The 23,639-nt window shown below is 51.3% G+C and overlaps 1 protein-coding gene across 1 annotated transcript in view; it reads left to right on the top strand.

Annotated features, from left to right (window-relative positions):
* The first annotated feature begins 9,560 nt into the window (after window positions 1–9,560).
* The window catches only part of SLC5A1 (solute carrier family 5 member 1), a 33,480-nt gene continuing 19,401 nt past the window's right edge, over window positions 9,561–23,639 (top strand). Inside the window, exons 1-7 of the mRNA XM_081338839.1 lie at window positions 9,561–9,875; window positions 15,743–15,814; window positions 18,150–18,254; window positions 18,552–18,611; window positions 20,723–20,827; window positions 22,501–22,606; window positions 22,828–22,908. Of these exons, the coding sequence (XP_081194965.1) occupies window positions 9,744–9,875; window positions 15,743–15,814; window positions 18,150–18,254; window positions 18,552–18,611; window positions 20,723–20,827; window positions 22,501–22,606; window positions 22,828–22,908 (661 nt within the window). The 5' untranslated portion in view covers window positions 9,561–9,743. The remainder of the gene's footprint in view (window positions 9,876–15,742; window positions 15,815–18,149; window positions 18,255–18,551; window positions 18,612–20,722; window positions 20,828–22,500; window positions 22,607–22,827; window positions 22,909–23,639) is intronic.

Here is a 23,639-nt window from a genome sequence, read left to right as displayed (position 1 = left end):
TGTGTGTCCAAGACTCACTGGGACATTAAAATATTAACAAGGCCCAAATCCTTCCTCTTGCAGCTTTTCCTGCCCTTCTTGTAGCCATATATTAACTTCCTTCCTGTCTTGCTTTCATGGTGACCACAGGATATACCAGACTACTCTGCTCTCCATCTAGCAGCTTTGGCAGGGGACAGGGATGGGGTCTCAAGAGGCATTGGCTGGTGTGAGGTGAAAAGGCGGAGGGCTGCAGGAGAATCCTCTTTGGCCCAGTGCGGCAGCTGGGGCACTGGCCATACAAGAGGCACCCAGATAAGTTATCTGCTTGCCAGGCTAAGCTAAAATGGACCCCCTCTCAGGTGCTGGATGACATCCATCATTCCACGGTGCTTGGCTGGGGATGGTGGAGCCTGTATTTTAGGGCTCTGTGTTGGGAAAATCAGCTCTGAGTAATTTGCAGGGAGAGGACATGCTGGAGAAGATCCTCCAAGAAGTTGGCTCCTTACCAGATTCTCAAGGTGGACTTAAGCTTCCCAGCAGCCCCCCTCTTTGCCCCCTCCAGTCTTGAGGTGTCCCTGATTGTCCAGGAGACGAAGAGCTAAAGGAAGGGAAAAAATGCTGGCTGTGGAGCTCCAGCAAGTTTACACTCTGGTCAGAATGTAAATATTCAACCTGAGCAGGAAGCTTTGCTAAGAGCAACCCCCCCCATTATCTCAAGATATGCTGTGCAAATGAAGGTGTTTAGAAAGATTAGGAACTGGTCAGTCCTTGCATGAGGCTTTCAGGCTCACCGACATAACAAGAGTCTTCACCAAGCAATGATTAAGAGAAGGAAGAAGGCTCAAGTCTTGATAGAAAAAGCCTTTAATTTATATCTCCAGGGACAGGTGGACTTCACCCTAGGAGAAATGGGCAATAGGTTCCTCAGGTGAAAGTCCTGACTTCAGAAGGCCTCTGCCTGAAGCAAACATGGGCTATGGCCGCGTTCCTCAACCTTGGCAAACTGGAAATGGGTGACTTCAAGAATTCACCAGCCAGGCAACTGGGGAATTCTGGGTGCTGAAGTCCACTCATTTTCAATTTGCCAAGGTTGAACTGAGTCAGTTTAACACAGTCTGGACAGTGACTGATACACAGCTGTGTCCAGTTGGCTAGTCTCCCTAGGTGTTGGCGGTCATTGAGGGCAGAGGAGAGGGAGGGCAAGGTGCTGGTATGATGGAGGTAGGTGAGATCCTGGCCAGAGAAAGGCCAAGCTGAAAACTGCTGAGGGTGCAGAGAGAGCAAGGGGCCTGCCCATTCTGTGGTGGCCCAAATTTTGTTTTGGCCCAAACCCAACACAAATAAAATGTTCTAGACTCCAGTTCTGATCTTGAAGAGTTAGGCAGAGTTTTCAGAATGCCAAGGCTTGTTCTGGAGTCAAGACAACCGGTCTTCCATTTTATGTACATCTCTACCTTCCAGAGTCCTGCAGGAACTTACCTGATGACATGGCCAAGTTTAGTGCATAATCTTGGTGAAATTCTGTAGAAAGGATAAAGGGCCAGGCAAATTGAGGAAAGCAAAGGCTATCACTGTGTTCAAAAAGGTGAAAAACGAAGACCAATAATTCTGATGACGTTACTTGAGAAAGTGTCTATGGAGATTCTCAGCCATCCAGGTCATGGTTGTCCCAAGGGTGCTTTTTCAAGAGGCAACTGGACTTTCTTCTGGTGGATATCCAGTCATTGCTGAAGAAGCTTCTTGGATGAGAAGCGAAATGTCATCAAAGAAAAAGAAGAAAGTCCAGTTGCCTCTTGAAAAAGCATCTTTGGGTTACTTGAAAAAATTCTTCTGAGTGATTTAAAGAAACTGATCGTAGGTCATGAACTTTCATTCCCTGTTTCGGGTCCTTCCCTTAGGGCAGCAGAGAATGGCTCCCTCTTCTGTATGCTGCACCCACAGGTGAGTTCCAGTTCAACTTGTGCTTGACAAGAACACCCCACCGCCTTTTACATGTACAAGCCACACCTTCCCAGACTATACTTGCACCTTACGTTTTTCCTACCCAATGCAGAACTTTACAATTTCCCCAGTTAATTTCAATCCCATTAATTTATCTGTCAAAAATATCCACAGGGTATGGCCAAAAATGTCAAGATGCCATCCGTAACAGTAGAAGCAAAGCTCTGCTTGCATTTTATGTAGAATATGTTGCAAAAAAGCAGAGATTCAACTGCACTGTCATGTCCACCATGTTGACTTTCTCTTTACCAAAAACTCCTGATCACCCAACCTCACCTAGATAGTCTGGAATCTCTACAATGCGAAGCATTAGCCACCTTCTCTGCTTTGTTTCTTGGGAAGGCCCTCACCTGAGATCTCAATCAAAGTGTTGAACAGCTCAGAGCCCATGGCAGGCCTCTGATGGTGCTCAGTCCATAATTTCCTTCCAGGCCTCTGATGGTGCTCAGTCTATAATTTCCTTCCAAGCTCCAAAGGAGTCATCAACCAGTACCTGAAATGCTAGAACACTGGAACCGCTCCCCTACTCCTTGATTAGCTGAGCTTGGCTATGGATGGGGTGGATGAGTCCCCTTGTCAGAACCCATATCTTTCCTGGGGGGATCTAATTCATTTGTTTTCCTTTCTTCCTATGGGTTCTGCCATTCTCCTGGGGGGGGAAGGTCCTTGAGAGTTGCTTTTTGCTTTACTACAATGTATCCTCTCTGCTGTTTCTAAATACTTGCTCTTTGAACTGTTTCTCCCTTGATGTCAGTCTGGGGTGAGAAAGGAATGTGCTTATCTCTCACTGCAGAAGAGAGGAGAGTGAAGACCCAACAACCTCTTCACAGGCATGGGAACGGACTCCGTTATCTCCGTTCCCACAGCAGACTTAACACCTGGGGATTGGCCCATTTGAACTGACCGGATGAGCTATTGGGGTGGGGTTTGCTTGGGGCTCTTTTAACCTATTGATCTAAGCGGGAAACCCTCAGATTCTATGCCTGCTATCAGCTTCTTCTAATAAAAGTTCATTTTGGAATGAAATGGTTCCAAGAGTCCTGCTTTCTTGGGATGAGGTTTTGAAGTGGGCCCTGACACACCTGCTCTGCAACCAGGTGCCCCCCTTGTCAATGTTGCCCTTGTGGTGAGAACCTCAGCCGACCACAAGCCACAAGCCCTAGGACACTTCCACACAGCTCAGGCGGGCCTGGCCTGGGGTTCTCCTGAAGATTTATTTCAACAAAGGCTGATGGCTGCCAGGAAGCTTGGTCCATGGCTGCAAAAAGGGCTTGCCTAGCAAGTGACCAAGGACAGGGGGCTTCCCGCCCTTCGCTTGCAGCCTCCGAGTTCAGGCACCCCGAGTTTGGTGTGGAGCTGATAAGAACTGGATCCCTGAATCAGAGAGAAAGTTTCACTTTTGCAAAGGGGCTTCTCTACCCACCTGAAAATAGGACTCACCAAGGAATTCAGGCAAAGCAAAAAGCATTAATTAATCGGGGGGGGGGACCATGTTTTTATGAAGTACAGAAACAAATGATACATACATTTGATATATGTGATAAAACATAAAGCAAACGATCAAACCATAAATTGATTACATGTGAAAGTTGAACAGTAGAAACATTTAGTAGAATTCTAAATAACATTCCATAAGTAGGCAATTTATGGGTTACATGACTGTTTCACGGTTGGTTTTGTATCTTTCTTAAAACCTTCAAGGACTTCAGAATATGCTGTCAATTGTGTAAATGTCTATGGAGATTCTCAGTCATCCAGTTCATGGCTGTCCCAAAGGTGCTTTTTCCAAAAGGCAACTGGACTTCCTTGTTTTTTTCCTTGAAAAGTTTCACTTCTCATCCAAGAAGCATCTTCAGTTCTTTAGAAACTTCTTGAATGAGAAGCAAAACAATGTTTAAAAAAAAACCAAGAAAATCTCCACTGTGTAGTTGCTGAAAAGCAAGTTCTCACATACCAAAAGAAATGGACTTGGCCAAGAAGAAAAAAAATGCTTTTCTGAAGTTAAAAAGAGGTGCAAGCTGCCATGTCAAGAGAACTAATATCAGCTTTTCGGATGCTAATCACGAAGCTCAAACTTCCAGGTAACCCAGCTGGGGTGTGGGGAGCTTCTCAGCCTGAAGGGGCCCTTTTTGTGTTGGGATGGGGGGGATTTGCCTGCACATACCTTGCACCGGGTACCCCCATTTTGACCTCTGGGTGATTTTTTTGCCCCCTAGAAGGATGGATCTGCTGCCTGGGCTCCATTTTTGTGCGGATGCTCCCACGTTTTTCCCTCACCTGCATTCCCTCATTTAACCCTGGGACCCTGCAATCATTACCAACTTTATTCAGACAGAGGAGAAGGTGGATAGCTAACCATCCACAGAGATTAGGAGATATCTATTAATAAGAGTAGCCCCAGGGTGAGAAGACAGCAAATAAATTTAACAAATATGTAATGTATTGGGCCTAGTTTTGCTTAAACTGTACCACGTGGGTTTTGAATGCTGTGAGATTGCTTAAGCAAGGAGTTGGTTAACGGTCGCTGGCTCCTCAGACAGACCGTCTCCAGGACCACCATTGGTTGGCTCTAGGGTGGCAATAAAGGTAAAGGTTCCCCTGCACATGCGTGCTAGTCGTTTCCAACTCTAGGGGTCGGTGCTCATCTCCGTTTCAAAGCCGAAGAGCCAGCGCTTGTCCAAAGACGTCTCCGTGGTTATGTGGCCAGCATGACTAGATGCCAAAGGCACACGGAACACTGTTACCTTCCCACCGTAGTGGTCCCTATTTTTCTACTTGCATTTTTACGTGCTTTCAAACTGCTAGGTTGGCAGAAGCTGGGACGAGTAACAGGCACTCACTCTGTTACGCGGCACTCGGGATTCGACCCGCCAAACTGCCGACCTTCTGATCGACAAGCTCAGCGTCCTAACCCACTGAACCACCACGTAGGTTCCTTTAAACCAGGGGTCGGCAACCTAAAAAAGGAAAAGAGCCACTGGGAACCGGTTCCATCACAAATTAAAAAAAGTGGGAGCCGCATGCGTGTGTCCATGCACGCGCATGCGCAAAAAAAGTTTTGCGCGGACTCACGCGGTTGCCATTTTTTTTAAAAAGTGAGATGGAACCGGTTCCCGGTTGCCCGACGGCGATGGCCCGTCTGCAAAGCTGCCGCTTCCAAAGGTTTGGGGAGGTGCGCGCGCACCTCCGGTCGTTCGGAGAGGTGCGCGCGCACCTCTCAGAATGGGCAGGGGCGCTGCTCTTTGAGGAAGCTGTAGCGGCCCGTCTGCAAAGCTGCCGAAAGCGGCAGCTTCGGAGACGGGCCGCTACAGCTTCCTCAAAGAGCGGCATCTCTGCCCGTTCGCGCGGAGGTACGCGCGCACCTCTCCAAAGGTTTGGGGAGGTGCGCGCGCACCTCCGGTCGTTCGGAGAGGTGCGCGCGCACCTCTCAGAATGGGCAGGGGCGCTGCTCTTTGAGGAAGCTGTAGCGGCCCGTCTGCAAAGCTGCCGAAAGCGGCAGCTTCGGAGACGGGCCACGACAGCTTCCTCAAAGAGCGGCACCTCTGCCCGTTCGCGCGGAGGTACGCGCGCACCTCTCCAAACGGGCGGTGCCACTCTCCATTTGGAGAGGTGCGCGCGCACCACTGCCCGTTCAAAGAGGTGCGCGCGCACCGGGCGGCTGGGAGCCGCAGGAGATGGCTCAAAGAGCCGCATGCGGCTCCGGAGCCGCAGGTTGCCAACCCGTGCTTTAAACCTATTGGAGTATAAATAGCTGCGTAGCAGCCTTGGTTCTCAGTTCAGTTCCTGCATTCAATAAAGCATGTACCTGCCTGAACTCTCTCACCTCGTCTCCTGCTTCCAGCAAAGAACCCAGTACACAACAAAATAAATTTTAAAAATGAAGTTTTCTTCTCTGAGGAATGGAGAGCCTCTCTGTCCATCTTCTTCCCTTCTATTGCACTCCAGTTCCATCCTTCTCTCCTCTCCTCTGCTGTAACAAAGAGAAGGCTTAGGGGTGACATGATAGCAGTCTCCCAATATTTGAGGAGCTGTCACAGAGATGAGGGGGTCAACCTATTCTCCAAAGCACCGGAAGGCAAGGCAAGAAACAATGGATGGAAACTCATTGAAGAGAGGTTCAACCTGGAACTAAGGAAAAACTTCCTGACTGTGAAAATAATCAACCAGTGGAACAGCTGGCCTCCAAAAGTTGTAGGTACTTCATCATTGCAGTTTTTAAAGAAAAGACTGCACAGCCACTTGTCTGAAATGGCATAGGGCAGGGGTAGGCAACCTTGGCTTTTTTATGACTCGTGGACTTCAACTCCCAGAATTCCTGAGCCAGCCATGCTGAGGGGAAGAGAGAGGTTTCCAAGCTGAGCCATGCTGGCTCAGGAATTCTGGGAGTTGAAGTCCACGAGTCATAAAAGAGCCAAGGTTGCCTGGTATAGGATCTCCTGCTTGAGCATGGGGGTTGGACTAGAAGACCTCCAAAGTCCCTTCCAACTCTGTTATTCTGTACTCTATTCCTCCTACTCTGCAATGTTTTGTATCTTCCCTCCTTTCTCTCTTCCTGCTTTCCCTGTAGTCTTTCTCGGTAAGAAAATGAGGCGGGGCCTCCAATACTTTGTGATTAATGCTCCTCACCAGCTACTTTGGGGTGCAAAGTACAGAGTGCTTTCGCACCATGCCAAGCAATCCACCTGTCCCCAAACAGCCTGGACATTGTTACCAAATAACAGCAACTCTGGAGTGTTGACACACTACTTAGGACAGAGAAGAAATTCCTTTCAAAAAGAATGTCATTATTTTTAAAAAGCTATGCAAAGAAAGAAGGCAATATTCTTTTGCTTTCATCTCCCCTTCCTCCCCCTGTGCGTAGGGCACTTCCCTTCCCTCCCCTCTCCAGAAACACTCCTGGAAGGGGCACCATGACTTTCCAGCTGCTGCAGGACTGAAACCTAAAGTATCTGGACAGCAGGCAATCCAGAAAGGCTGTTAAGTGCACCCACCCAGTAGGAGAGGCTGGGTTTCCAAGTCTTGCTAGCAGGGCATCTATTTTTTACATAAACCCTTTCTTCAAAAGAGACTCCTTGAATGTTTGTTTTTAATCCGTGAAAGGTAATTTATCGGGGAGAAAAATCAGTGAAGGCTGTCGAATAGAATCAGGGGTCCCCAACCTTGGGAACCTTAAGACTTGTGGACTTCAACTTCCAGAATCCTCAGCCAGCTGTGCTGACTGATGAATTCTGGGCATTGAAGTCCACAAGTCTTAAAGTTCCCAAAGTTGGGGATCCCTGGAGTAGATGGAAGAGAGAGAGAAGGAAGTTGGTGCTCTTTCGTGGAGGAGGCAGAGAGCTCAGACTGGACTTTCTGGTGCAGAAAACAGGAGGGTCTTTGGGATGGAGCCCTCTCCTCAAGGGGCCAAGGCTCAGCTCCACTGAGGCCTCCTCCTTCTCCTGCCCTCGGAGCAGCGGCCTCCAACTCAGCTTGGCCTTCTGGAAGGGCCCATTTCTTCCTGATGGGCCCCCTCCTAGGATGACCACCCTCCAGACAATGGGCCTTTTCCTTGGCCAGGCCAAAACTGATGGGTCAGGCAGGCAGATGTCCCCACAGCCCCCACTGTCACTGGAGCAGCCCTCACCATGCCGGGTTTGGGCACCGTTATGCTGGCTGCTCGTGGTTTGGCCTGCTGGCTTGAAAGACCCAGCCTGGCTTGAGTCTGTAATGCAAGCGGTGGGTCGCTGGGTCGTGGGGTGGGGGTTGTACAGAAAAGTACCTGCAAAGATTTGTTTTTAGAAGGTCGAGTTCCAGCTTTTTCAAAGTTAGGCTCCAGTAAACAGTTGAAAAGTTGTCAGCCCTTGTCCCAATTAAGGTTAATAACTTGCTTTCTGGCAAAGGTTCATTGATCTTTAACAGATGCATGAAGCAGCCAAACACATTCTCTCTCTCTCTCTCTCTCTCTCTCTCTCTCTCTCTCTCTCTCTCTCTCTGTGTGTGTGTGTGTGTGTGAGTGAGTGAGTGAAGAAGAAGAAATTGGACAGCCATTTGTGTGAAATGGTGTAGGGTCTCTTGCTTGAGCGCAGGATTGGACTAGAAGACCTCCAAGGTCCCTTCCAACTCTTCTTCTATCTGGCACGAGGTGAAAGGAAAGGAGAATCCTAGGACGGGCATCTTCCTGCAAGCCCCCAGTCGGCAGGGCTGCCCCATGTGGGTTGCAGGGCCAGAGGGGTGGAGGAGAGGAGGCATTTTTTCTCTCCTTTGCTAGTGGTAGTTTAATCATCGCGCTTTGCCCAGGTATTTCTTGTTTAACCACCAGATTAAGTGTATCCTTGCCAAAGTAAGCAAACTGTCAAGAATGCTGCTAACCCCCGTTTACACGTTGCTCACAGACAGGGAAAAAGTTCCTTCAAAACAAGAGGAATTGAGAGACACGGCGGGTGTGAACACTTTCAGATCTGTTCAGCCATCTTCTTTGGGAGTGAGAGTTTCTGTCATGGCTGCTATTCTTCTGCTTCTCTGCTAATAAACTTAAGTGAGATGGATGCCAGATTCATTTAGGGACATTGGGGGCTTTGTGCACCATTTGCACAAATTTAATTTGGGGTCACAGCATAGTTTTTAATGCCCTGGATCAGAAAATCACTCCTGTGAGCTTGGGTGTCTCTCACAAAGCCATCAGCATCCAATGGTGAACCTCTAAACAGCTGACTTGATGGAATGGCTGTCTTCTCAGCTGATCTTCATTCACTTTAACATTTTGTTGGAATCATTTAGAGCAGGGGTGTCCAACCTTGGCAACTTTAGGACTTGTGGACTTCAACTCCCAGAAGTCCCCAGCCAACATAGCTAGTTGGGGGATTCTGGGAGTTGAAGTCCACAAATCCTAAAATTGCCAAAGTTGGACACTCATGAATTAGAAGGAGCCGTCCACCTAAAATGAAAATCGGCACACATTGGTCCTTCTAGCAACCTGTCTTCCCCCATGTACAACCCAGAGCTGCCTTCTATTCAGGCATGTGTGTCGCAGAGTCCTTTACAAATGTTGCAGAGGCTCCTTTGGCGCAAGCTTTGGCTTGTGAGAAGTCCATTCTCCATTCAAACCAGTTTTGACGATATCATTGGGGAGCCCTTGTGCCATATTCCCACTTTCAGGCATTCATTTAATAAGCAGTCCACGGCAAAGCCAGGCCCTTTGTGAGACCAGGGCCTTGGTTCAGGAAGAGCAGGGTTTTGAGTAGCTTTGCGCCTCTGAAGCCCTGCTCCTTCCTTTTCCTTGACTCCTGAAGGGCTTTGGGCATCTTCTGGTCTCCAGGTTGGCAAATAGATGAGACACCCTGGTAAGAATGCCAGGCCTACCTTCCTGGGGAGTTCCCAGCCCCAGCCCCAAGATGCCGAGTGAATGGGAGTTCTTGCGTATTAGGAACGGAACTGGCCAGGCAGGCTCCAGAGCAGAGAGCTCCTTCTCTTGCTGAGCCCGGCCCCTCCTTCCTCAGCGTCTCCTGCCAAGTCACCTGCTGCAGGACTACAAAAACCTGTCACAGCCACTGCTGCCGGGCATTTGCCGCTGGGCTTCCCCCCTACGGCATCTCCGGAGAGAAGCTGCATCCGCCAGAGCACCTGCTGGGACTTAGACATCCTCCCTGGATAAGGAACGGCCTCTCCAGGTTACACATTACTCGGAAGGGAAGGGGAAACATTTATCATTAACTGGGCAACTTGGCTGGTAGGTATAAGAAGAAGCAGATCAGCCCAGATCTGGAGGCCCTGAAGCTGCCAGGATGGCCACCCCAGCGACTACCACGGTGCTGACCCAACAGGAGCCGACCTCCTCTCACCTCGCAATTGCAAATGCAGCCGACATCTCGGTCATTGTCATCTACTTCCTCGTTGTCCTGGTGGTCGGCCTGTGGGTAAGTGGCAGCTTTCTTTGCCATCGTTGGTGGGGTCCAGGTGGAAGTAGCTTTTCTGGGAAATTTGGGCCCAGGAACCAAATCCAGGAGGGCCAGGGAGACCTAAGGAAGGGCCAGGTGCCCGGCATCCCAGGGTTGCTGAGCAGGAAATGGGGAGGTGCAGCAGCAACGGAAGGGTCAGTGAGAGAGAGGGGGGCGTATTGCTGAGGACCTGAACTGGCAAGGGGTGGGTGTGGAGGGCATGGAAGGGAAAAGCCTTGCCAATGCCCTGCCCCAGAGGTGTGCGTGTATGTCTCTGTGTGTGTGTTTGTGTGTGTTGGGGGGTGGGGTAGCTCCCACTACTTTTCCCGCTGCTTCTTCCCCCTTTGGATAGGAAATTCCCACCTGGGCGGGAAGGTGCAAAGGCCACCAGGCACCTTCCCATCTGAGGAGGGACAACCCTGGCAGGCAGGAGGAGGAGCTGCAGGCCTCCGTCTGACCAATGGAATCTGAGCACGGACCAGAAATGGAGAGCCTGTCTCAGAAGGGGCATCTACTGTATCCCTAAGCGATGTGGTCGTAAGGTGTGGCATCACACGGCCACGCCACTTAGGGACGGCACTTCTGGTTGTGAGTCCATGCCATTGTTAAGCGCAGGATTTGCACTCCATTCCCATTGACAACCTCCTGTGGCTTCCTCGTTGGTTTCGCTCGTGGGAAGCTGGCGGGGAAAGTCACAAATGGTGATCCCATGACCGCGGAGATGCTGCAACTGTCGTAAGAAGACCAGGTGTAAGTACCACTCATTCAGCAGCATCGTAAGTGTGAACAGGTGCTGAATGAGTGGTCATTAAGCAAGTTCTACCTATAAAGGCAGGCCGCTTTGAGACTTTCAAGTTTCTGTTACTGCAACTTTACCATAAAGGTGGCGTTTGTATTCTTGATTGCGATGCCCTGTCTGGACTACCTAGAAGGCTGGCAAGGAGCGCCCCTTGCAAGCTGTGGGTGTCGGCTGGGCCATCTTCCTAAGAGTGGCCAGGAGTCCCAAGGAGCCACACATTCTCCCAGGAAATGGACCAAGGTGCCTAGGATCTGGGTCGTTGCAGCCCCCTTTACCGTCGAGGTATGATATCGACAATGAAGAATTGCAGGAAGGGAAGACAAGGGGGCTGTCAACCCTTCAGCAGAGGGGCACTGACATTCTGCACATGCCTAGAAGAACTCTCCTCTGCCTGTTCACGTTCCCATAGGGGTTCCTGATTTAAAGCAGGCTGAGAATTCGATTCTGTTCCAGCCATGCAGTCCTTTGCCAAAGCCCAGCTGCCAAGATCTGGGGAGAAGCTTTTCCCCATGCTGGCTGGGGAATCCTGGGAGTTGAAGTCCACACATCTTAAAGTTGCCAAGGTGGGAAGATGCTCATGTGGGCAACGTCTCCTGTGCCTCCTCACATGGTGAAATTGCCCAAATGAATGAAGCCTGGAAATCCCCAGAAGAGAATCTACTGCCAGCTCAGAGGGAGAGAGCAAGGGATTCCACCCCCCCACCCCCCACATCCCACACATCCCCTGGGCAGACAGACGGGCCCAGAAACACAAGCCAGGCAGGATGAGGGGGGACAGCAGGAGGGGCTCAATTCAAAGCCTCAAGGGACTGCGGGGGGGGGAGTCTTTCCCAGGATGGAGACAGGTGGGAAGGCCAAGGGATGCCAGTCTAAAGCAGAGACCAGACAGGGTGGTGGTGGGCAACAATCCCCCCACAGGCAGGTTGCCAGGACCCATGGACAGCCGTGGGTAGCACAGCAAAGTCCTCACACTGGGGAGATATTCTTGCTTCCACTTGTGATGAAGCCCAGCCTCCCACAGAGAAGGCCAGGGAGAAGATTGCTTGGCCCTCGCTTGGACAGCTGGAGCAGGGAAGGAGGTCTTGAGGGAGGCAAGGAGGAAGATCAAGTTATTTTGCTATATGAAGAGCAGATCTCCCAGCCCATTGATCCCACCGCTGGCAGAAAGCAACCCCAGAGGCCGCTTAGGGGACAAGGGATCAAAGCCTTTCCTAAGCACCAGGCCAACTTCTCAAGAGAGGCACCTTGTTCCACTCAAACAATCCCGTGGACTTGGCAGGAGTGCTGGGCAGCCTCTTACCAGTGTAAGAGCCTTTGCACTTCTGAAGGCTGCAAGCCCAGAGAGGACTTGATTTCTTTCTTCTTAGCAGGACCTACAAGGAGTGAAGGGCTTTGTGGCTCTCTTAGACTCCACGAGGGCTGTGTGCAGCCTTGCTCCCTTCAGACAAACCAGGAACTCCCCAGTGCTGAACCAGAAAGCTAAACCTCGTCTCCCCCAATGCTGGGTGTCACTGAGTTTCATGAGTGCAGACCCCTGCCATGTCCTTTTCCTGCTTGGAGCTGCAGAGCAAGAATTGGCCTCCGTGGACCTTGGCCAGCTCCCTTCCGAGTGGCGAGTGGTTCCACAGGCTTTGATTTCCCTGTCTGGGCTGAATTGCTTATATGCCCTGCTTAGGCTTGCCTTTTATCTGGAGCAGCTGAGATTAAGCAATGCTGCTCCTGCATTTGAAAATCAGTGAGAACTAATAAAGGCAATGAAATGGATCCCTTGTCTCACTACTCGGGTTGCAAAAAAAGGAGAACTTTCCAGTCCCGTCTCAAGAAAAGGCCTGGGCATCATGTGCCCAAGAGCTTGCCAAGGGGATGGGACTGCTCATCCTGGCCAACTGTTCCTTGGCATCCTCCCAGATACTCCCTGGAGTAGGGCAAGCCAGCAAGCCAAATTTCCTGGGCAGGCTGAAGGCCTGATGTGGGAAAGGGCTCTCCTTGAGCCCCAAACATTTCATGCTCCAACTGGCCTTTAATCAGCTTGAAGGGGAGCATCTCCAGCAGCCACCCTCTGGCTCACTGCCCACTCCAGCCCTTCCTCTTTGGCTGCACGGAGGGCAGTTGCCTGGCCAGGTCAGCAGGGAGCACAGAAGAGACGGGCCCTCGGTTCCCTTCCACGTGGGGTCAACTAGCCGGTGTGGCTCATCCCTGGAATAGAGGATAGGCCCAGAGCAAAGAAGGGCGCCAGGACAGGCCTGGTGCTGAGCTGATCTCAGAGGCATCATTCCTGCCCCTGCCGACCTGGTGCCCGAGGGCAGGACCCAAGGAGGAACTCTGGGGGAATCCTGAGGAAGTGCCGAGTTGGGTGTGCAGATGCGGTGACTGTTTCTCTGTTTTTTAGACTTACACCAGCTGTTCTTGCAGGGGATTCTCTGTATTGGCTGGAGCAGCTAAATCTAGGTCCAAGCCAGGGTTTCTCAGCCGTGGCAACTGTCAGATGGACAGACTTCACTCGTAGCTGGAGAATTCAGAGAGCCGATGTCCACCTACCGGAAAGTTGCCAAGGCTGAGAAACCCTGGCCTCAGCTGCGCTGGAGCTGCACTGGAGGTGAACCCCGTCCAGATTGCCCTCTTTGGCAAGTTGGCTGCAGAGCAAAACCACTTTTCGTAGTCGCTTCTTTCTCTTTTCAGGTTGTAAAAAAAATCTGACTCTTTTGGGGAGGGGAGATTCAAACTTGGCCCTTGGTGAAGATCAGTGCAGACTTTCAGAAAGGGGGAGGAACATCCCTGCTCCAGCTGCCCCTCCCCTCCCTGCTGGGACTCTGTTTTCTGCAATTTGTGTCAATCAATGGCCAGGAATTATTTGCCTGCCTAATGACTTGTTGAAGTCTGCGTGGGAGAGTTTAACCAGGAAGGCCCTTTCTGCACAGAGTGCTCTGAGGTGGGGCACGGGGTGGCGGCGGTGGCAACTGCTGCTGTGGCATTAACTCTAATGGATCCCTTAAGAGAAGCGCAGAGTTTTCAGAGTGCTTGGAAAAGAGCCCTCTGGCTGAAAAGGCCTGGTCTTTAGAAGCACAGCTTGGGAACAAATGCGACCACCGCCTCTCCTGCTCCCAGGCTGGGCCAGCAGGTGACTTCTAGTCTTCAGTTACCTGAGTTAGGTGGACCTGTTGGCATAAATCTCCACCGAGGAAATTCCATCTGGGCAGCCGTTTCGCTCAGTTGCAGCAAAGACAATAAAATCGGTCCTGGTCCAATGATAAATCATGGCTCTTCCGCTCTTTTGCAACAAGCCCTGGAGGCCTCGCCCAGTGGAATCGTTACTGCCCATTTGTAATGGCCACAGTTTCCCTCCGCCTCGCCACGCAATTAGCGCAACGGATGGCTGGCAAGCATCTGAGGGATCGTGCAAAAGGCAAGGGACAAAATGACACATTCTTGCCTTGCTGCTTACACCCAGGCTTCTTCCGGTCGAAGCCACAAGGACTCAGAATACAGAATAACAGAATTGGAAGGGACCTCGGAGGTCTTCTAGTCCAACCCTCTGCTCAGGCAGGAATCCCTGTCCCATTTCTGACAAACAGTTCTCCCACCTCTTCTTAAAACTTCCATTGTTGGGATGGAAAGGCTGGATCCTAATGAAGCACCTTGACTTGAAGGCAGCCCATTAAAAAGCCCCCCCCCCACACAGCTGATGAATTTGGATGGTGTCCAGGAAGAACGTGGAGCAGGGAAATGCTTTGAAATCAGATGATCTACTCTCGTTTTCCTTACTGATGCCGATGCAGAACCTCTGGCGAGACCATCAGAAAGAGAAACCGGAGTAGCCAAATGGCTGAATGAAGCATCAGTGCCAGATATGCTGAGAAGCCTATTTGGAGGGCTGGAAGAAAAGATGATTAAATCTCTTGGAGGAAGTGAAGTCCACTACAAAAAAAGGATGTAGGAGGGTGTCACCTGCTAGCCTCAACCCCCATGCAAAACAGACTGGAGAAACTGAAGGAGGAACCGTTTCCACCTCAGCTGTAATATCCGCAGGAATGGTGTCTGTTGCCAGGAAATAATAATAAACGCAGGGTATGGCCCTTTCAGTGGTATTATAGTATTGCCTTTATTTAAAACGTTTACATGTAGGAAGAAAACGGTTTTACTATGCTTAAAAAGTCATCACATATGAATCATACGATAAACAGAATCAATGCAGCCAACACCCATATACACAGGGATTAACACCAGACAGACAATCCAGCAGAAAACAATATCCTAATCAAGGAAGTACCAAGGGGAAATCCACACCCACACCCCACACACCAATTCTATACAGGGAGCAAACCTCACTTGCACTGATGATGTTGCCTAGTTGGGTAAGGAGACATCTGCAAGCCAAAAACCCAGCTCAAGAACGCCAAATACTGCTCAAATTTGACTTTCCTTTTGGAAGTAACTAGAATCATTCTTTTGTTTTATCTATAGGACACATCATGATTTTTTTTCCTCCTCCAGATGTCAAATACCACAGAGGTTTTAGACCAATTTTGTTTGTGTGTGTTTGCATGCATATGCCCCCTGAAGTGGGTCCTGGCCGAGTCTCTGCAGGGTTCTTGGCAAGACTTTGGGTGGGCTTGGCTCTGTCTCTGCTTCCTGGGCTGGGAGGTGTGCTGGCCAGCCGGCTTTGTGCCCAAGGTGGGATGAGTCTCACCACTCCTGGTCCAGCACCAAACTGGTCCTCAGACTGATTTTGTGTTGCCTTCTTCCTCAACCAAAATCAGAATGTGTGTGTGTGTGTGTGTGTGTGTGTGTGTGTGTGCGCAGGCGCAAGACGGAGACAGAGGGAGGGAGAGATGCTCAGTTCTACTGCCTCCGTGGACCGTCCCTCCCCTACAGCTGTGGGATTCCCTGGTGCTCCCCACCCAGAAGCTGCCCAAGGCCAACCCAGGGGGGCTGGTGGAGATCAGCTGCAACTGGGATGGTGCTGCACTGGAGAGAAAATATGTCCCCACGCCCACCCTGTTGAAGGCAATTCCTCCATGACCTATTTCTCTGCTTTCTTTGCCTTCAGGCCATGTACTCAACCAACCGTGGAACCGTCGGAGGATTCTTCTTGGCTGGCCGGAGCATGGTGTGGTGGCCGGTGAGTTTCACCAAGGAAGCCCTTTCTTCCCACCGGTGTCCCTCTCTGGAAAGGGGCCATCTTTGCTTTGCACTTCCTACAGGGGATGGGGTGGGTGGGTGGGAAACAGGTGTTCTGGCTTTGTAGCAAGAGGGGCTTCTGCACTGCAAGCAGGAAGCTTCCAAGGAGCCCGGCAGCCTTTTTTCCACCCTGTTCTCCTGACAGTCCCCTCATTTGTGGTCCTCAGCTGTTCCCAGTTGACTTGTACACTTTTTCCGCTTCTTCAGACTCGACTTTTCCTCTGGATGCTCCCAACTGTCCTCAAATTGCTGGGTGAGGAGTGGGATCTGTCCACTCCTACTGGCTGCTTTGGGCTGTGATGGGAACCCCCTTTGTTGGGCATTGCTATCCATGGGTATTTTGCTTGGGACTCAGGCAGACTGGGCGCCTGGATTCCACGAAGCTTCCTTTAGCACCTGTCAAGTCTTATGGCTCCTGTGCTCTTTCAGAAGACCATTAAGTCTGCACAGAAGGGCAACGTAAGCCAGGACAGGCTTTGGACTAGCCAATATTGGATGTATTGCAGGTTCTCTGCTACTTTTGCCAACCTAAGTTTGGTTTCCAATCACTGGTTCAGCCTTGAGGGATGAGTCTCTGCGTCTCCTTGGCAGGGAGGCCCTTGGAGACGGGCAGCAAAGACACAGCTCAGCTGCTTCTGGCTCCTTAGCCCAGAAGCTTCTGTAAGGCTGGTATTTTGTTCTGTGGCTCACTCTCTGGCCACACGAAAGAGACCTCCAAGCCAGGGAACTCCAGAAGGCCTGGCCAGAGCCTCTTGCAGGCAGCTCAGCCAGGCCTGCAGCTGCATCGCATCGATAAGTGAATCCCGTCTTCTCTGGAACAACAGCCCTGGAAGACCGTTGCCATGTTCCCCCAATCCTTCTCTTTCTTAGCTTAAGGTAAAGGTAAAGGTTCCCCCGCACGTGCATGCTAGTCGTTTCTGACTCATCTCCGTTTCAAAGCCGAAGAGCCAGCGCTTGTCCGAGGACGTCTCCGTGGTCATGTGGCCGGCATGACTAGACGCCAAAGGCGCACGGAACGCTGTTACCTTCCCACTGGAGTGGTCCCTATTTTTCTACTTGCATTTTTACATGCTTTCGAACTGCTAGGTTGGCAGAAGCTGGGATGTACTTAGATGTACCCAATTCCCGCCACCGTTCTTAACCTCCGGCCCCCTAATCGTCTGTTGCTCTTCTCTGTACTCTTTCTGGAGTCTCAGCATCTTTTTTTTTGGTATCATGGTGACCAAAACTGCCTGCAGTATTCGAAGTGTGGCCTTACCAAGGCATTATAAAGCGGTACTAACTTTTCACATGCTCTTGATTCCATCCCTCTGTTGATGCAAGCCTGGGACTGTGTTGGCTTTTTTGGCAGCTGCAGCACACGGCTGGCTCATGCTTAAGATGAGTAGCCCCTGTTTTGAGCCCCTTAGCCGAGTGTTGGGACATTCCTCCTAGCCTTTCCTGGCAGTTCCGTGAGGCTTACAAATAGCCCTTGACTTACAACCAAAACTGAGACCAAAATTTCTGTTGTTAAACAAGACAATTGTTGTCAGTTTTGCCCCATTTTATAACTTTCCTTGCCAGAATTGTTAAGCGAACCATTACAGTTGTTAAGTTAGTAACACGGGTGTTGTGGCTTCCCCACTGACTTTCCTTGTCAAAGAATCACAAAAGGGGATCACATGACCCTGGACTCTGCAACCATCCTAAGCCTGGGTCAGCTGCCAGACGTCTGGATTTCGATCATGTGACTGTGGGGATGCTGTGGGGGTTGTAAGTGTGACGAACGGTCATAAGTCACATTTCTCAGTGCCGTTGTTACTTTGAACAGTCACTAAACAAATGTTTTAAGTTGAGGACTATCTGTACTTCTGGCTGAAGCTTTGTGGGCTGGAAGGAGCCTTGGTGGAGCAGTGGGCTAATGCCTCCTTAAGTAACACCAGCTGCCTGCAATTAGTGCAGGTTCGAGTCCCACCAGGCTCAAGGTTGACTCAGCCTTCCATCCTTCCCAGGTAGGTAAAATTAGGACCCAGATTGTTGGGGGCAATAAGCTGACTTTGTAATAATGCCGCTTGGGGGGGGCGGGCGAAAGCCCTAATAAGCAGGCATATACATAGAATGAAGGCTATTGCTAAGCACGTTGATTTGTGCTTAGATTGTAAGCCGCCCTGAGTCTTCGGAGAAGGGCGGGATATAAATGGGATTTTAAAAAAAAGGCCGTGGGAGCCCCTGAAACGCTCCACCTTTTGTGGCCTCTCGGAGCCTCTGACTCACACCTGCCTCCCTTTCCCCTCCAGATCGGGGCCTCCCTGTTTGCAAGTAATATCGGCAGCGGCCACTTTGTGGGGCTGGCAGGGACGGGGGCGGCTGCAGGAATTGCCATTGGAGGCTTTGAGTGGAACGTAAGTACTTTCCCCTTCTGTCGGTCCTGGGTGTGAATCTCAGCTGGAAATCTCCTCCTGAGCCCGTCTCCAGCTGAGCTGCAGAGCCCTGGCCCCCACTACCTGGATGCCCTGGAGGAGGGGGGGCAGGTTGGCAAAAGACCACTCCAGCCCTGTGGATGCCCCACCTGGAAGAGGGACTTGCTTGCACGTGATGGGGCTGGGCTGGGCTGCTTTGCTGGGCAGGGGGGGCTTCCCCTCCCCACCTGGCCCTGTGGGAGAGACAGAGGCAACCCTTCTTCCCCCTACCCCTTCTAGGCCCTGGTGATCGTGGTGATCCTCGGCTGGGTGTTTGTGCCCATCTACATCAAGGCTGGGGTGAGTAGATGACTCGGTGATTCTGCTGGCTGCTTCTGGGGAGGGTCCCCCCCAAGGGACGTGGGCTGCAGCACAATCTATCGGATCGCCACAGAAATGTTAGACCCAGATTAAGAGAGAGAAGGAGGTTCTGCAAAATGACAGCAGAGAGAAATAGAGGCAAGTAAAGGAAGATGGGAACTAAGATATTCATGTGGTTTCAGATCTCTCAGACCAGGGGTAGACAACTTTGGCTCTTTTATGACTCGTGGACTTCAACTCCCAGAATTCCTGAGCCAGCTATGCTGGGAGTTGAAGTCCACAAGTCATAAAAGAGCCAAGGTTGCCTATCCCTGTCCCAGACAGTCGATTTAGTCTCATAAACCTCATTAATTAATACCCCACTTAAGCACTAAAATGCTATTTAATGTACCATCTTAATACATTAAACGTATTTTGAAAGTGTAAAACATTAAAATATTTAAGATAAAAACTTTTCAATTGACGAGCTACTGGATTAGGATCACAAGTCAGTGCCCCTAATTGGCCTCCACGAGTTCAGGAATACAGCCTAGCTTAGCAAAAAATCCTTTCCGGCTGTATTCAGTGTTTCTATAGTCAGCCTGCTTTAAGCAGAGTTTTGCTACTTGCCAGGTAATGTTGGATCCTTATGTTCAAGTAAATATTTTACATAAATACCATCTGGGGCAGGGAGGGTTTTTTCTTCAAAGGAGCGAGAAAGGTTCTGCCAACATCCGTGCAGAAGAATGTGGGCAAACCTTTCAGCTGCTCTGCCTGGGGCTGATCCGATCTTAGACCTGGGATGGGGGGGACAGTCAAGTGAGCGTGGGAGAAACTCTGCAAAACCTGGCTGCTTGTGAATAGACACAATACACTGGCAGCTCCTTGCCACAACTCTCATTGATCTTTCTGCCTGCCCAAATCAGTCACTCTCCATTGCAAGCCCTCTCCTGGGCGGCTGTGTCTCTGTTCCAGGAACAGCTTCTCTGTTCCAGACTAACTTTCCAGGTGCCTGGAGTGCCTGCATCTATGGGGCCAAGCCTGGTGTCAGGAAATTCAGCCTTGGCTAGATGTGACGTCTCTTCAGCCAAGCACTGGTCCAGGAGTGTCCAGTCTTGACAATTTTAAGACTTCTGGATGTCACCTCCCAGGATAAGAAGGAGGGAATTGCCCCCTCCAAGGGCTCTAGAGGCACCCCCTGGCCCTTCCCCACCCTCTGAGGGTGGAGGGATACCATGTGCCTGGGCTACAGGGAGCTCCATGAAGGTCCCGAATATGAGGTTCTGCCATGAGCCTGGAGAAGACTCAGCTCCTAAACTCACCAGCATCTTCCTGAAGGTATACAGCTTTGCCAGCTGGGAATTCTGGGAGTTGAAGTCCACAAGTCTTAAAGTTGCCAAGACTGGACAGCCCTGCTCTACTCACCATTGGGCAGTCCTGCATCCAGCTGGAACGCTGCACTCCATTCACAACACACCCCTGGGTAGATCTTGGACTGATAGACTCAAGGAACAACGTCTGACCTCCTGGCCACCGTTCAGCTCTGAGAAGGGCCACAAGGACCTTAGCAGCAGCTGGAACATCTTTGGGCCCCTCTTATATACAAGAATGCCCAAATACCTCTACCAGCTTTTCTGGAGATTTCGGATTCTCGATTGGCCAAAAAATGTTGGTAAAGCCAACCATCTGGCCACACTTCCACCCACCCGACTGACATCTAGTTCAAACTTTGAGGTTTTCTTCGAGACCATCCTAATCTTTGCTTGGCTGCCATTCAGTTATAAGTGCTCAAAAAGGACAGACAGGAGGAAACACGGGGAAACAATTTGTCTGCCTGAACAGCCTTTTTTGCAGAGTTGGGTTTCTAAACCCTGGAAAATTTAAGACGTGTGGACTTCAACTCTCAGAATTCCTCAGCCAGCAATGCTTCTGGGAGTTGAAGTCCACACATCTTAAAGTTCCCAAGGTTGAAAAACCCTGTCTTAGAGGTTGCTTTTGCTTGATGGGCCAAAATTTGCATCCCTCTTTTTTTCAATCCATGCTTCTGCAGTTCTTGGGATCCTTCCCACCAGATGTCCCCACCCCCAACAGCACCTTTTCCTCCCCCACAGGTGGTCACCATGCCAGAGTATCTGAAGAAGCGCTTCGGAGGGAAACGGATTCAGATCTACCTGTCAATCCTTTCTCTGCTCCTGTACATCTTCACGAAGATCTCAGTGAGTTTAGGAGCTGAATCCTCCCCAGGATTGTGGTGGGGAACTTCTCAGGGGGTAGGGAAGGGCCAAGGGATGCCTCTAGGGCTTTTGAGGGGGCATCAAGCATGGAGGGGCAGGTAAAGGAGGGTTTCTTCCAATGGGTTGGTAGCCATGCAGTGGGCCCAGTGACTTGGGGAACCTTCCCATCACAAGGGCTGGATATTCCCACATCACAACATCTGGGCTGGATAGCTCACAAAAGCCAATCCCAGACACCCGAGCCCCCATCTTCCCATGGACCTCTGAGGGCCACAGTCCAGAAGGAAATCCCTCAGCTCCCAAGGAAATGGCTGCCTGAATTCATTTCCAAAGCAGATGGCTTCCTAAGAGGCCTTCTTTTCAAGAGTGAGGGCTGTAAGAAGCCCTGGGGGGGGAGACTAGTGAGTCCAAGGGGTCTCTCTCTCTCTCTCTCTCTCTCTCTCTCTCTCTCTCTCTCTCTCTCTTCTCTCAGGCCAGGGCACTGTACCCCATGATGCTACTCTTTGCCCGGTGAACAAAGGGCAGAAGTTAATTGTGCCCATTAACCCAAGGCCCCTGCCTTCTCTCACTAGCTGGCAATAAATGATCTCTATCAGGGTTATTGATTAAACTCTAATGGGATGGGAAGGGCACACGATCCCAAGAGGCAGGGGACACAATGGGAGAGGGAGAGATACGGACGGTTCTGCCTTGAAGGACAAAGAGAGCAGTGCTGGGGCCCTTTGACTGCAGGCTGCCTCCTCGAGTGGCAGAGAGAGGCAGACCCTCCCTCTCATGCCAGGCAGGCAGTGCCAAAGCAACGGAAAGAGTGCCATGCTCTGTTAGAGTGCAGGCTCTCTTAGAGCGCCACCATCTTTTTGCAAACTAGCACAGCCGTCCCTTCCCAGGAGACCTGGGTCAGCCCTGCCACAGCAGGTTGCATGAGGCCATGCAGGAGGAGGTGCAGGTGCTGGGAGAGAGTGGGGACGCTGCAGTTCCCGTAAGCAGCGCCTTCAAGAAGCCGCACCTTTTACTCCACACCTGTAATTACCTCTTTGGCGCTGGATGAGTCAGATGGAAGGGCAGAGGAAGGCAGGGCTGAGACCGGCCTCCTAGTGGGGCCCCGTTAGTGGATGCTCAGATGCCGAGCCCCCACCCCGCTTTGTTGCATGTAAAGGAGGAGGGGGCACTCACAGTCCATTGCAGGAGCAGGCTGGGGTCCATGCCCTCAGGAGGATGACGACACCGGGCTCCAGTGAACTTCCAGAGTCTGGAGGACCCACTCTCCCTGCACCCCCATTTAATTCTGACTACTTAAATCAGAAAGACCACAGTGGTGGCTCCTCCCTGGGCAGGGGCTGGACTAGATGGCCTCTAAGGTTATTGTCGGCCATTATCCTCTCTGCTTCCAGGGAGCAGAGACTGGTGGCAGTGGAGACGGCTGATCCAGGACCAGCAGCCGCCCCTCCTCCTGCCCCACTCCTCCCCTCCTGCTCCTCTGGGGCACCCCTGTGACGAGGCCCACACAAAGGGAAGCCCTTGCCACGTCTTTGTGCAGCAGAGGCCTTCCGGGTGGGGAGGATGGCGAGGCCCCTTGAGGCACCGCTGCCGCTCTGCATGGGGTTCTGTCAAATGTCCCTGGGGCTTAATGGGCCAATTCTTCCTTTCCACCACAGGCAGATATATTTTCTGGAGCCATATTTATCCAAATTGCAATGGGACTGAATATTTATTTGGCCATTATCATACTGCTGACCATCACTGCCCTGTACACCATCACAGGTGAGTCCCGCTTGCAGGTGGGCCTTGATGTCAGCTGCTGGAGCAGGCTCAGCCTCCAAACCTTTGGGGGCCCTGGTGCCTGGGCAGCCTCCCCGTCTCCCCCCTGTCCATTTCCCTACAGGAGGAGAAGCCCAAGGATTTCCTTTGGGGAGGGGGGACGTGGCCCTGGGCTCCTCTCTCCCTTTATCCCAGCCTTCAGCTTCCCTCGCTCTGCCTGGCAGGAGGACTTGCCGCCGTGATCTACACAGACACGCTGCAGACCTGCATCATGTTGGTGGGATCCATCATCCTGACCGTCTTTGGTAAGCCCGAGTTCAAACCCAGCCCTGAAAGTGCCTTTCCGCCAGGTACACCATGGCTGGAATTAAGGGGAGACCTCCCAAAGGCCCTGAAAGATTTTAGCTGGGTACCCGGGAGTTGCTTTCAAGAAGGCCAAACGGAGCCCAGAAGCGCCTGAATCACAGAATCACAGCGTTGGAAAAGACCTCGGTGTTCATCCAGCCCAACCCCTTGTTCTGTGCAGGATCTGCTAAAGCATTTGAGACAGATGGTGGTGCCCCCTTGGTCTGAAGAACCTCAATGCTCTACTTCTCGAAGCTGATTAATAACTCCTCCCTGTAGGGTGTTTTTCCTCATACCTGACTGAAGTTCTAGCCTCTTGGTTATGGGTGCCAAAGAACTCGGAGGCTTCAACTGGTGCAGAATGCGGCCGTGCGAGTTGTGATGGGGGCTTCCCGATACTCCCATGTAACACCTCTACTCCGCGAGCTGCATTGGCTTCCGGTTGCCCTTCGGGTGAGATTCAAGGTGCTGGTGATGACCTATAAAGCCCTAAATGGCTTGGGTCCGGGATATCTGAGGGAACGCCTGCTGCCGGCATTAAGCTCCCTTCGTCCCGTGCGCTCCCACAGGGAGGGCCTTCTCAGGATACCGCTGGTTAGGGAATGCCGGCGGGTTATTCCCAGGGGAAGAGCGTTCTCTGTGGGCGCACCGGCCCTATGGAACCAGCTCCCCATGGAACTTAGGACTGCCC

Source organism: Vipera berus, assembly GCF_964194415.1.
Source record: "Vipera berus genome assembly, chromosome: 14".
In the NCBI taxonomy this organism is placed as follows: Eukaryota; Metazoa; Chordata; class Lepidosauria; order Squamata; family Viperidae; genus Vipera; species Vipera berus.
The sequence above is the reverse complement of the archived record's forward strand: the minus strand, read 5'-3'. Positions and strand labels throughout refer to the sequence as shown.